The sequence below is a fragment of the Peromyscus californicus genome, unplaced genomic scaffold, assembly GCF_007827085.1.
Source record: "Peromyscus californicus insignis strain IS unplaced genomic scaffold, ASM782708v3 Scaffold_18__1_contigs__length_77618521, whole genome shotgun sequence".
Classification (NCBI taxonomy): Eukaryota; Metazoa; Chordata; class Mammalia; order Rodentia; family Cricetidae; genus Peromyscus; species Peromyscus californicus.
In genome coordinates, this window is record NW_026294480.1 from 11,460,876 (window position 1) to 11,474,583 (window position 13,708).

The 13,708-nt window shown below is 41.3% G+C and overlaps 1 protein-coding gene across 11 annotated transcripts in view; it reads right to left on the minus strand.

Moving 5' to 3' along the window:
• Positions 1–13,708, minus strand: part of Dnah5 (dynein axonemal heavy chain 5) — a 289,003-nt gene that overhangs the window by 129,864 nt on the left and 145,431 nt on the right. For all 11 annotated transcript variants that reach the window (XM_052743036.1, XM_052743034.1, XM_052743032.1 and 8 more), the window contains 4 exons: positions 13,230–13,386; positions 9,413–9,625; positions 8,436–8,660; positions 6,944–7,116 (listed from right to left, as the gene is read on the minus strand). In XM_052743036.1, the coding sequence (XP_052598996.1) occupies positions 6,944–7,116; positions 8,436–8,660; positions 9,413–9,625; positions 13,230–13,386 (768 nt within the window). The remainder of the gene's footprint in view (positions 1–6,943; positions 7,117–8,435; positions 8,661–9,412; positions 9,626–13,229; positions 13,387–13,708) is intronic.

Genomic DNA, 13,708 nt, shown 5'->3' on the forward strand with positions numbered 1-13,708 from the left:
TCCTTGTCTACTATTCCATTCTGTTGTAATCCTCAAATATACATAAGAAAGAACAAAAATAAATGATCTAGCCATGGTAACACAAGCTGTACTCCCAGAGGCAGAAGGATGATGAATCCAAGATCAGCCTGGGCTGCATAGTGGATTCAAAGTTAGCTTGAGCTGTGTAATGAGATTCTGGCTCCCCCAAACTCAAACTCTTGGGATGCAGCTAGGTGGGAGAGTGGCTATCTAACATGCCCAAGGCTTTGGGTTCAATTCACGTCATGAGAAAAACGGAAAAATAAGTACATTCTATTTGTCAGATTGGGAATCACTTAAATAGATTCCTTGTCTGATGAATCTAAGAGCTCATAGTTCCACATCCTTGATTTAATTTAATGTTTTATGAGTGTGAATGTATGCATGTGTGTGAGTGTATGTGCACCATTCGTGAGCAGGAACCCACAGAGGCCACAAGAAGGTATTGGATCTACAGATAGTTGTGAGTTTTGATGGAGGTGCTAGGAAGTGATCCCAGATCCTCTGCAAGAGTAGCTAGTGCTCTTAACACCTGAGCCATCTTCCCAGGCCTGCATGACCTTGGTTTTAAGCAACACCCTGCTAAATAATAACATTCCGGCATCTGCAATTCTTTCCACATCTTACCATAGGAGGATAACACGTGAAAGATTTGGTGAGCAAATACAAGAAAGCCTGTAAAGGAAAAATTTTACCCTAAAAATATGCTGATAGATTCCTTGATTCCCAGCACCACCTGGTGTTGCCAGAGAAAACAATCCATAAGATAGTGCAGCTTTGTTTCCTATGGCGGAATATAGTAGTCGGAGGGACCTGAGGAAGAACTCAGAGACAAAGCAGCAATTTACCCAGCTTACAAGTGGAAGTGAACATCGAGTACACAAACTGGGGTCTCCCAGGTTCTCTACTAGAAATAAGTTTCTGAAAACCAGGTGAGCAACCAGCCTGGCCAAGGAGGAAGAAGCCTGGTGTGAAAGCAGATGGACACTTGCACTCATGTCCCTATTTCCCTCTAGGCAAAGGCCTAATTCCCCACCTGCATTTCGCAATTCCTTTCCAAGCAGTCTTTAACAACCACTACCTACACAATGATCTCTGTGTTATCTCATTAAAACCCCAGAGTAACCTGCAAGAAGTCCCTGATCCCACCTTGGGAAGGGGAAACAGATGAGATCTCCATGAGTAAACTGGGGACGAGGGGGTGGGGCATTAGAGGGGAGGGGATAGGGGATGAAAACACAAGGGAACAGGATGGTCAAGCTGGGGGAGGGACAGAGTGGAAAGTATGGGAGTAAGGGAGAAACCTGGTGCTATGGAAATTCACAGGAATCCACAAGGACGACCCCAGATTAGACTACTAGCAATAGTGGAGAGGGTGCCTGCACTGGCCTACCCCGGTAATAACTGTCATCATAGAGCCTTCATCCAGTGCCTGATGGAAGCAGATGCAGAGATCCACAGCCAAGCACCAGGCCAAGCTCCAGGAGTCGAGTTGAAGAGAGGCAAGAGGGATTATATGAGCAAGGGGGGGGGGGGGGGGGGTCAAGATCATGATGGGGAAATCTACAGACACAACCGAACCAACCTCGTGGGAACTCACAAACTTTAGACCAACAGCTGTGGAACCTGCTTGGGATCGGACTAGATCCTCTGTGTATGGGAGACAGTTGTGTAACTTGGTCTGTTTGTGGGGCCCCTGGCAGTGGCATCAGGATCTATCCCTGGCACATGAACTGGCTTTCTGGAACCCATTACCTATGATCAGATGCCTTGCTCACCCTTGATGCAGGAGGGAGGGGCTTGGTCCTGCCTCAACTGAATGTACCAGGCTTTGCTGACTCCCCATGGGAGGCCTTACCCTTTTGGAGGAGGGAATAGGGGAGTGGGTTGCAGTGAGAGAGGATGGAGGGATGAAAGGGGGATCTGTGGTTGGTGTGTAAAATGAATTTTAAAAAATTTTAAATAAATAAAAAGAAAAAAAATCCCTGATTCCACTTCACAATGAAGAAAGAGGCTCACACAACAGAGTGATTTTGCTCAGGATCTCAGAAGAGCTGATGCTTAGTCTAGCCTGTGGCTGCAAGCCAAGCTCTTTCTGTTAGACTCAAGGTGCATCCAGTCTTCAAGATAAGGAACCAGCTCTGGCCACCCACTGCTGCCCTGCAGAGCTCTCTACACCCGTGAACATGGGGCGATTGTTGTCGCTGTTGCTATTATGTATCCATGGCATTATAGACGCTTCTTATCACATGGAAAGAGATGTGCTTTCTACATCTATTGATTTTAAAGTGCTCCAAAGTTTCTGAAGGAGGACAACAGGGTACATACACCGGCAAGAAATTCCCAGTGTTGAGAATTGGAGTTAGTTACAGACTTTGAACTAGGACACACATTTGTGCTTAAGAGGAGCTGATAGGAAAGCTGCTAAACAACGTACACTCCATGATTAAGAAAAGCAATAAACCAGGTGTGGTGGCGCACTCCTGTAATCCCAGCACTCACTAGACTGAGGCAGGACAGACGATGCTCATGAGTTAAAGTCATCTTGGGCTGCATATTTTCAGACCCATCTGAACTGCATCATTGGATCCAAGACAGAGAGAGAGAAAAACAAAGACAGAGACAGAGAGACAGACAGACACAGAGACAGAAAGACAGAGACAAACAGATACAGAGAAAGAGAGTTAGTGAGAGACAAAGAGAGACAAAGGGAAGAAGAGATGATAGATAGATAGATAGATAGATAGATAGATAGATAGATAGATAGATAGATAATTAATCATCTATATACCTCAGCTGGGTACATACAATTCCTCCTTATCCGTGCACTCATCTTCTGAAGTTACCATTACTTTAGATAGTCTACACACTGAATATTTTAAGAGAAATAAAGACATATTTGTATAACCTTTATTATAATTCATTTTATCATTAGTTACTGGTAGTCTCCTGCTATGTATAATTTATAAATCAAATCTCAATATGAATTTGTATGTATAGGAAAAAGTAGTATGCCTAGAGTTGAATACTGTTTGGGATTTCAGGCATCGGCTGAGGATCATGGAACATACTCCCCACAGATAAGGGAGGTATCATGATTTTAATATGAAACACTCCTTTAAGCTCATATAATTGATGGTACCATTGCCAGATGATTGGTTTTGGAGCAATGACTGGATCTTCAGGCCTCTATCCTAGTCCATGGGTTAATACCTTGATGTGTTTATAATGTGTTGGAATTAGTGAGGCCTAAATGGAGGAAGTAGCTCACTGGGGGGGTGTCATTAGGTGATATATCTTGCCTTCTTCCTCCTATATTCTTCTGCATAGCTCCTCTCCATCATGAGGTAAATAAGCTCATCTACCACATGTTCTCACAATCATTATGTTCTGTTCAAGTGCCCAGGGCCAGGAAATCACATGCTGCCCCTCTGACAGCAGAAGCCAAAATCAAGTCTTTGGGTTCTTCTCTCAGGTTCATATCACATCTGCTCCAAAGCAACTAATATGGGGGGGGGGCTTTTATGCATGATTATAGTTCAAGGATTTCAAAACAAACAAATGGGAGGGGTTGGAAATCTTGCCCAACACACCACAGCTGTGAAGGACGGAGTGAAGGAGTCATAGAAACTATGTCACTATGTCATAGGAAAACACATTGTGATTTTCTGTTTGTCTGTCAACAGGAAGCTCTAACTACCTTGATTTCATCTGGCCTCTGCCTAGGTGACAGTAATAGTGAGGACATTCCAGCCTCCTCTGCATGTACTCAGAAGTACAAGGAGGATGGTTATTAAAACCTTCATGAGTTTTGGGGAAAGGTAATATGTGTTGTTATCATGTGATGATGGCCATTTGACTATCTGAAATGTCAACGGGTCTTTCTCTGTGATGTGAAGCTCCTCAGCTGCCACGGCTCCAGAACTGTACCTTTAGAAGACATTTGTTTTCGTTAGGAGCTTTCTTACTGTAAAAGGACAGAAAATCCTGTACTCTGAGCCAGCAGCCGAAAATGATGCCTCACTTCTCACACATTCAAGCTGAAGAAATGCAGATAAGGAGGCCCAGGGGTGAAAGTCTAAGATGAATTTCAAAACTGTCTGCACTTACAGTTGCAAATACTTGCTTTGCTTTCAAGGTTCTCTGGTTTTTAATGGTGAAATAATCAAGTAACAAAAAAGATTGGACCTGACACATATATGTGAACGTTGGGATTTTGGCAAATAATTATCCAATATGTGCATAAGAATAGCAAGTGAGCTAAAAATTTAAAAACTTAGAAAAGCTTCCCACTCCCAACTTTCTACTTTCTCTTCTTCTATTTAACTTCGTCATAAAAAGCTAATTAGCCAATGAGCATTTCTTCTGTTCCTCCAGAAGTGTTTATTTAACAACCGTTATGTGACAGAGACATTTTAGTGAATTCATCTCGTGAAGCCTGACTCAGGAACCTTGCATTTTCAAGGAAGAAAGGAGATTGATTTAAAATAATAGTTAAAAGGGGGAAATCTGGGTCAGATATGGGGAGCAGGAATCACTGTATCTGGCTAATGTCAGATTTACAAGATCCCTCCGAGGTGACATCTGAGCAGAGAAAGGAAGGCCGTGAAGAAGGGAGGCAATTCTCTACCAGTCAGAGTATTTCAAACGCAAAAGCCCTGAGCCAAGACTGTGCTTGTCTGTTTGAGAAACCCCGAAGAGTGTATAGATGGAAGTAGATAAGGGAAAAAAGACAGAAGTGGCCAAGGCAGCTTGTGCTAATGCGATGGCAGCCTTTACTTTCTGTGACATGGGACCAAAGTAAAGGGTTAGAGCTAAAGGGGTGACATAATATCACTTACATTCTGTTGTCTGTCCTGCAAACAGACAACAGGGCGCAATGTAGGGAAACCAGCTAAGAGACCTCGCCAATAATCTAGGTGGGGGGTTTCAGTGGATCACAAATGGTTACAGCAAAGGGTTAAAAGGGCCATCACATTTCAGATACTGATGATAGACTGGATAATGGATTAAGAGGATAGACTTCAAGGGTGCACCAAGGAGTTCTTGCTTGGTGAAGGAGAGGTAGCAGATTCCAGAGTTAGGAGATGGAGGCCACTACATCGATAAAAATAGGATGTCCAACTACTAGTGCGAAGAAGATAGGAGAAAATCGAACAAGCTTCAGTTAGTCTTTGAGCATCCAGAGGGCCTTGTCATGCCAGCAGGTGAATGGATATACATCCCAGGAGCTCGGGAAAGGTGCTCTGGTGGTATTCAGTTTGGGGTCAGCATCTAGATGCTATTAAAAGTCATGTGAGATCTGGGCAGTGCAGCTAGAGACAAGAACCCCAGTGTGCAATGGAGGAACAAGCAGTATCAGGAGCCACATGAAAACGTTAAATCAAAAAGGAGGCAGCCCAATAATGCCAGTATTAATGATTACGCAAGGAAGGTGAGGCCAGAGCTGACATGGGATGTGGCAGCTTGAGGTGTGAGTGACTTTCACAGGAACACTTCAAGGGAATGGGGACGTGTAATAGAATAATGTTGTCCCCAAAAATGCCCATATTCTAGCCTCTGAACACTATGAGCATACCACCTTATATAGCTAAAGGGGCTTTGCAGACATTATCAATGTGAGGACCTTGGGGTAGAGACAGATTATCCTATCCCGGGCTACCCAATGGATTCAGTCCATTCTGAGGAAACAGGAGACAGAAAAGCATGTCAAAGACACAAGAGGGATAAGGTACAAGGGACAAATGGCATGAATTCAGCCCACTGTTGGTGCTTCTCAAGGTGAAGGAAGAGATCATAGGTAAAGAAACAAGGCAGCTCTCTGGAGCTGGGGTGGTTGGTCTTCTGCTCACAGCCAGTGAGAAGTGAGGATCTAGGTCCTACAGCCAAGAGAATTTCTGCCAACAACCTGAAAAGGTGGGAGACGGCACCCCCTTGTGTCTCTAGGAAGGAATGCAGCCCTCTTGTGATTTACGAAAGGGTAAAATAGGTTTGTGAAAATTAGCTTCTGAACTTGGAATGATTTGTTATGGTAGCTGTATAAAATTGACACTGTGAGTCTGAACAGAGTACCTTCAAGACAAGCAAGGTAGAAAGAAATTGTGCTTTTTTTGGGGGGGGCGGGGGCGGGTAGAGGATACAGATATGGAAAGGAAAACAGAGGGTGCAGGAGGGTTTTCCAGACAGAAGCGAATGCATCATGTAACACGTTGCTGACAGTGACCTGACAAAATCCTGACTCTCACTAGGTCAGGAAACAGAGACGGAAGTTCGGACTCGGCTGCCCTTCTCCTTTTCACTTCTGATCCATTCTGAGACCCTCGTCCATAGGATGGTGAGACCATTCTAAGTTAGCTCTTGGAGGGAAAAACCCTCAAAGACAGCTAAAGGTGTTGACAATGGATGGACTGGGTGTTTCTTGATCCACTCAAGCGGACAATTGTAATTAGCCAGCGTGAGTGCAGGTGATGGGCAAAGGGAAAAGAGATGGCAGCTGCCATGTCCCTGCCCATACCCCACCGGTCTTCCTGCTTTGAACTGTGCTTTACTCCATGTTTTTTCCTGCTTTTTAAACAACACCTTAATTGTTTCTCCAAAGAACAACAGGTACTGAAGTTAATAAAGTGACCTTCACTGCCCACTGTGATTCACACCTAATGGCACACAGTAATTAATTCCTTTCTTGTCCATCCACAGACACATTTACACTTTGCCTCTGTAAGACTGAACGCAAAAGAAGTGAGGCCTGTTTCAACCACAAACCTGAATCCCAGGTGAAGACGCAGGAAAAGCTAGAAATACTAACTTTCAAAGGACTTGCTATGAAAGAGCTGTTGGCAAAAAAGTCCCCTGGGCCACCAGAAGGACTAAAATGCTAAGTAGAGGAGAAGAGGGCTATGGAATGACAGAATCCTCCCGTCACCTGTCTGTGAGTGGAGTTATGACAAGTCTGTCAGTGCAGCCTAAAAATTCATTCTGGTATATGAAAGCCACGTCTGTGATGTGGATCATCATCTTGTCAGAATCTTCCTTAAAATAAAATCGGCACTGTTTCAGCCACTCAAAGTCCGCAGGGCTCTTGACATGCATGTGGCACTGAAATTCAAAAGGTGTGTGTTAGACCACAGATGAGTCGCTTGCTAAGTAGACACATTCGCATTTGCACAGACCACAGAGTCAAAAGGAGAAAAACCAAGCAGGTGAGAGACACCAAGTCTCTCGTCATCTGACCCAGTCAGTTATTGACCAACAAAAAAGCCGCTTGAGATGCTATGGGAACGTGAGGTATCAAGACCACTCCAGCTAGGTTGCTCAGATTGAAATGACACTACAGTTAATAATACGAGAGTCATCTCTATAATTGCGCCCCTTCGTGCACAGTACCACATATCTGAACCATGAGATTCAATCTATGAGAGTACAAAGACAAAGCTACAATCACATGGCAAAAAAAAGGAATCTCTTAAGAAGATGATGAAATCGTAAGTTTTTTTTTTAACCATTGTTTTTTTATGAATTTTCAACAGATCAAAAATCCTAACATTTAAATGGCAGGTTAATATCTGGCAATGGTTTCATTTAAAATTTTTACCAAAATTTTAAGACACTTTAATCATTTCTCTTTGGCAAATAAGAAATCTAAAATTACCCTGTGTCCTCTCTTTCTCTGAGAATCAAACAGTGCGCTTAGCTATTAGGCAAGAAGATTAACACAAAATAGCACAAAAATGCAGTCTTTTGATTCCACTACATCAGGACCAATCTTTCATAATCTTTCTTTTTTTTACATAATGGGTCTGAGACACAATCCAGAAAATTATTATGAAGATAAGAGCTTCTTGCCTCTTACTTAATATTACATTTTATAGAAGAGGACAGTTCTAATTTCTTTTCACACTTCACATAACTATAACTATGGATCTCCCCTTATCCATCCCTTTATACTTTTAAAGGGAAACTCTGCGACATCTGCTGTGGTAAGAAGGGCCACTTTGCAATCAACAACGTAAAGGGCGGTACGATTCTTGAAGGATGTGATTTGTCAAATCCAACAAAGAAGCCTTAAACAGCTCTACTACCAACACGTTTATAATTTCTGCCCCCAAGAAACCGGCAATCTTCGATCAATAATTACAAGGGAAACGAGAAAGAGAAAAGCTTTTCGGGACACCACATGACATTTTAGCATCTGAAATAAACACAAAGAATTTTAAAGTAGTGTCTCATTACAGAATATGACTGAAATTTCAGCTTACAGCTGAAAAGAGAGTCTGACACGTATGCTCTGATATCAGTGTGCCTGTGCCTGAATTGGACTTTTTCACAAATTCAATCTTATCAGTTCAGTGGGTGAACACAGATGGCACCTAGAGTTTGCTTTTCTGTTTACGATAGAACATTTATAAAGCATTTACCAAGTCATCAAAGATGTCCCTTTGGTGCACATGAATAGTAATCAGCGTCTCATATTTAACTCGTTCCATGGAACTCAGGTCCTTTGTAGTAATGTCGATCAGCGTGTTCAGTAACTCTAGAAAGGACTGGTTGGTCTTTTGCATGATTTTCTTATCAAACTTGGCATTTCGAAGGGCTTCTTCTGAGTCCCGGGTCCATATCATCTGAATTCCTAATAATCCAACCTTGTAGAGATTTTAAACAAAAGAGGCTAAGGCTTTATAAGAGTATATATAGTATGTTTACAATTTGCATAGAATTTACATAGAAGTCACTATAATGAATTACTATGGTTATTATGCAAATGGACGGCCCTGATTATATAAACTTCCTTGATTTATTTCAAAGTCTGTGGACTCGATTCATGTTATTTATCTAATTCGTAAGTGCTGGAAACCCTCTGGTGTGTCTACATCTCTCTTGGGATCTTAGATCCCCCAGGTTTAGCTCACACTTCTCTCTAAACAGACTTTTAAGTCACATGTAGATAAGGAATTAAGTTGGCTTTACTTAATTAGGCACGGTGTTTCTACATAGTAGACACCCATACAATCTTTATTGACCAGAAGGACTAAGAAAAATCATTTCCTGTATTTTAATACTAAAGAATATTTTTTCTAGTTAAGGGTGCTCTGAGTACACTTTTATGATCTATGTACATTGTTACCTAAGCATATTTGTTAAGAGAAAAACTGTTTTAAGTTAAAAAAAATGTCAAATATCTCTGTAACCCCAAATCATATGTAAGTCTATAATTATATATGGCCAAATAATCAACAGTTGAAATCTTTAAGCTTATCCATATTTGGTTTTTATGAAAACCCTAATGTTCAGCCAGAATAAAATTACACCATTTATGAGGCTTATAATAGGCAATATCTAAGATTTAAAATGACTATTTGATCAAAAAAATAATTTCCAATTTCAATACACTGACCTGGGCAGGGAAGGAAGAAAGAAATTCAATCAGTTGGAAACCTGTTTCTTGAATATTTGCAGCTGCCTGGCGAATCACAAGATGTAATGAGGACTGAGATTCCTCCAGTAGGGAATTAAGCCAGACTTCTACATTGCCCTCTGCCATCACAGGTTTGTCCAATTCAATTGTCTCTCCCTCCCGAGAGGAAATTGACAGGATTCGATCATAGATCTATGTTAGAAGATGAAAAAGATAGCCATATTCATATAAAAATAAGAAATACCTTTCCTCTGTGTCCTCTTGTCAATGTTACCCTGCCCACAAAAAGTTAAGGCACAAGTCATAAAATAGATGGCAAAACAGGACATAAAGTCATTTCAAAATAACCACAAAGAGCTGGCTTTAAAATCGAAAGAAGAAACCCAAGTCAATTCCAGCTCATCAGTACTCTGAAGGACTGGGGTTATTTCTAAAAGAAATACTTAATACAAATGTGCTGATGGAAGAAAAAAAAGAAAAGAAAAACCTCTAAAATCCTCCAAGCAAAGTGGAGCTCACGAAGAGGCTGTAACTCCACACCACATGATTATTGGGTTGACATCAGGAATGGCCTGATCAATATGGTGATGAGAACAAAGCCATTACAAAGTCATTCTGATTCTGTACCAAGCACGGGCTCTCTGCAGGAGAGGACTCTGAGGTGTCTTCTGATCAAACCCAACCCCCATTCCACTCATTTCATTCAGTCTCCAGGCGGCACAGCATCATGAGAAGAGCATGCTGTCTGGAGTTCAGGACCTAGATCTGATGGACCTCTTCATGGAGGACAGCACTAAGACTAAATTTCTTGTCTGCACTGGCCATTAAAAGAAGGCACCTGTCCTGCATCTCCCACCTACCTCCCACTGTGCATGACAAACAAAATGAAGTAAAGGAAATGCAAATGCTTGCTGTTGTTTCTCCTCTTTGGTTTGAAAAATAAGCCAACAAAACACCAATTCTTTGGGGTTGAAATTTAGTGCTTATAAGTTCTCTTCAGTTGTATATAGATGTGATCTACCAATGAGGGTAACACATCTTAAACTTCAGTCTCCTCGCTTGCATTTGGTATTTATAATTTTATAAAATTTAGAACCCAGGACCTGATTCTTGATGTACCAACCTCCTGGTGGGAATAAGGAAAAAACAAAGGCAGAGTGACCTGCAGATGTGGCTGCTAAACAGAGACTAAAGCTGAGTCAGCATTTAACCTACAAACTAGGAGACAAAAAAACTTTGTTCCTCAGCCTGGGAGAGTAAAAAGCTTTTTCTGTTGAACATGAAATCCCAGTACTGTAGCAGAAAGATTTCCCAAATGTAAGGAAGGACTTCCCTCTTGATGTAATACCTTTTTTTAAAGTATTTTAATGTTGATAAATATAAATACAAACTGCTGAAAAAGAAACACTGTTTTAGACTACGTTCATAAATGACCTTTAAAAAAAAAAAACTAGGGCCGGGCAGTGGTAGCACACGCCTTTAATCCCAGCACTCAGGAGGCAGAGCCAGGTGGATCTCTGTGAGTTCGAGGCCAGCCTGGTCTACAAAGTGAGTTCCAGGAAAGGCGCAAAACTACAGAGAAACCCTGTCTCGAAAAACCAAAAAAAAAAAACTAGTAAGACAGGCTGGCTATAGTTGCAGATGTCTGTGATCCCAGCACTGGGAAATCCAGGGCAGGAGAATCATAAGCTTGAAACCAGCCAGAATGAGTTCTGGGCTAGCCCTTGCCACACAACAAGTCCATATTTCAAACCAACAGCAGACACAAACAGCAAAAAAGAATAAAAAGAGATTGTATAAAAGAGAAAAAACGCGTACAATAAAACATAGTGCCAACTCCATTAAGGGGTCGTTCCTAAATATCAGACAGGAACACTAACCTACCTGTCCCATATAGTAACGAGAACCACTGCTCTTGAGCATTAAAACCCACCCTGTCTTCCCCTCTATGCAGCAATTCTGTTTAGTAATGACAATACGCCCCTCCTGTGAAGTCTACTTCAGTAGTTCCACTTTCCTGACCCCTTCCATTCCACCTGACCACTGCACCAGACACACTAAGTGTTCTACTTAGAAGCCCCCCATGGTTTTCTGACACATGCTGAAGTGACAGTCCATGGCATGGCACACTTGGCCTTTGGAATCTACCCATGACTCTTTGGCTCATCAGTTCCTCTTGTGACTTGAATTACATTCTCCAAAACAAGATACAATGGAGTTGCAAGCACTAGGGTCTGTGGATTTGAAATACTGGAAACTAGAATCTTTGCACATCTCATCAGGTTGTGGTGAGGTTACAATGGATTAGGGTGTCCTGATGAGGATAGTTGACCCTACAAGAAGAGCAGATTTTAGACACAAAAAGGCTTCTAGTGGCCAAAAGCACCAAGGACTGCCAAAAGCAGTAAGAAACCATAGCAAAAGCATGAATGAAGTTCTCTCTCAGGGTCTTCTTTGGACAACCAACTCTGCCATCATCTAAGTTCTGCCTTCCAGCCTCCAGAAGTGAGAGAGAGCATGCTGCTGTTGTTCTAAGCCATGAAAACCTTCCCTTCTTCACCTTCCTGGTTACATCCCACTCATCCTCAAAGCATCAATTGAAACCAATTTATTCCTTCAAAAAGTCTTCCTAACAACTGATACCCCCACATTAGCGCTTCCTGGCAGGTTTCCTTATGTAGCATGTGCTTAACACAAGCACAATAATAATTTGGTCCAAGTGTATCAACAATTTAACAGTGAGATTTCGGAATAAGAAAGGAAATCTGTGTTAGTGATGATACATTCTCCCTGGGAACCCTACAGCCAGCCTCACTGTGGCACATAGCAAGGTGCCTGACCATAATGGCCAGTTTTTAATTGCCTACCATGGAATCAATCTATCACAGCACTAACTGCACTCTGTAGACTCCATCTGTTTACTTCTCCATCTCTTCCATCAGAGCATGAGTTCCCTCAGGCTAGTTGGTATATTCCCATTCTTAAGCAAAACATCTGGCACATGATAGCTACTCAATAGCTTAAACTGGCTTATACGGTGAATAAATGAATACTACGGAGCTGATATGAGGCACCAGAGGACTGAACACAATGTCAAAGGAGAAAGGTCCTTTTCCTAGGAATTTGGATAGAAGGATGAACAGTGTGTTCTGGAACTATGCAAATGAACTCTCCATCAGGTTGGATAACTTATACGACTCCATGATGCCATAAACGCAGTAGGAGTATAAAATAAAATAAAGTAGTTTGAATGACACCAAAAACTTCTGAAGCCTGACAAAAATAACCAAATCCATGCAGCAATTCTGTTTAGTAATGACATTATATATAAGCAATTGATTTCCTTAACTCACTGGATTTCTGAATACTTAATATGTAAAACATCAAATATTGTAAAATATGTTTTTAAAGTTGGTGTTTTATTTTGCTTTTTTTTTTTTTTTTTTTTTTTTTTTTTTACTTGCTTGCATGTTTTGAGATGAGGACTTGTATTACAGTCCAGGTTAGCTTTAAACTCACTGTATAATCCAGGCTGGCCTCAAATTTGCAATCCTCATGCCTAATCTTCTTCTTATACAATACATTCTTGATTATATTTAATCTGCATTTCAGATACTAATAAACCATAGAAAACTGATTGTAAATTTGTACACTGGCGTTTGTCTTTAATTACTGGCCAAGAGCTAATGGCAAGGGAGTAAATCTTTTATAAATACAGTATTAAAGAACTACTTGATAGAGACAGTTGACACTCTGAGACACAGAAATTGCAGGCAGTGATGAAAACTGGGCAGACCTTGTCATGGAACTTGACAGTCTTAATGTTGTCAAACACATTCAGCAAATGGGCCTGGATGGTGTGGGAGTCCGACGCCTGGCCCAGAATCTCCAGCAGAGCAGGGTCCGACACAAAAAAGAAGCGAGGAAAACACAGCCTTTTCTTCTCCAGGTATCTGAGGAGGGAAAGGCAAAGCTCCTTTATGCAAATGAGCTGACCTTTATGCAAATGATATCCCCTGGGTTCAAGAATGAGGAAAGATCATGCAACCATCTGCTGTTCCCACCTTCATGTTTTTGATGTTGTTTTGTTGTAAGTTGTGTCAAATAGCATTTCATATTCAACAGAAAAGGTAAGTTGGGTTTTTTTTTTCCAGAGTAAGTGGTAGAATTTCTTTATTCTTCCATAAGTGTTAAGTTCATATTTTACTTAAACTAACATATCATTTATTTTCTTTATAGAAAGCAAGATAAAAAATACAGTTTACAGATTGATGT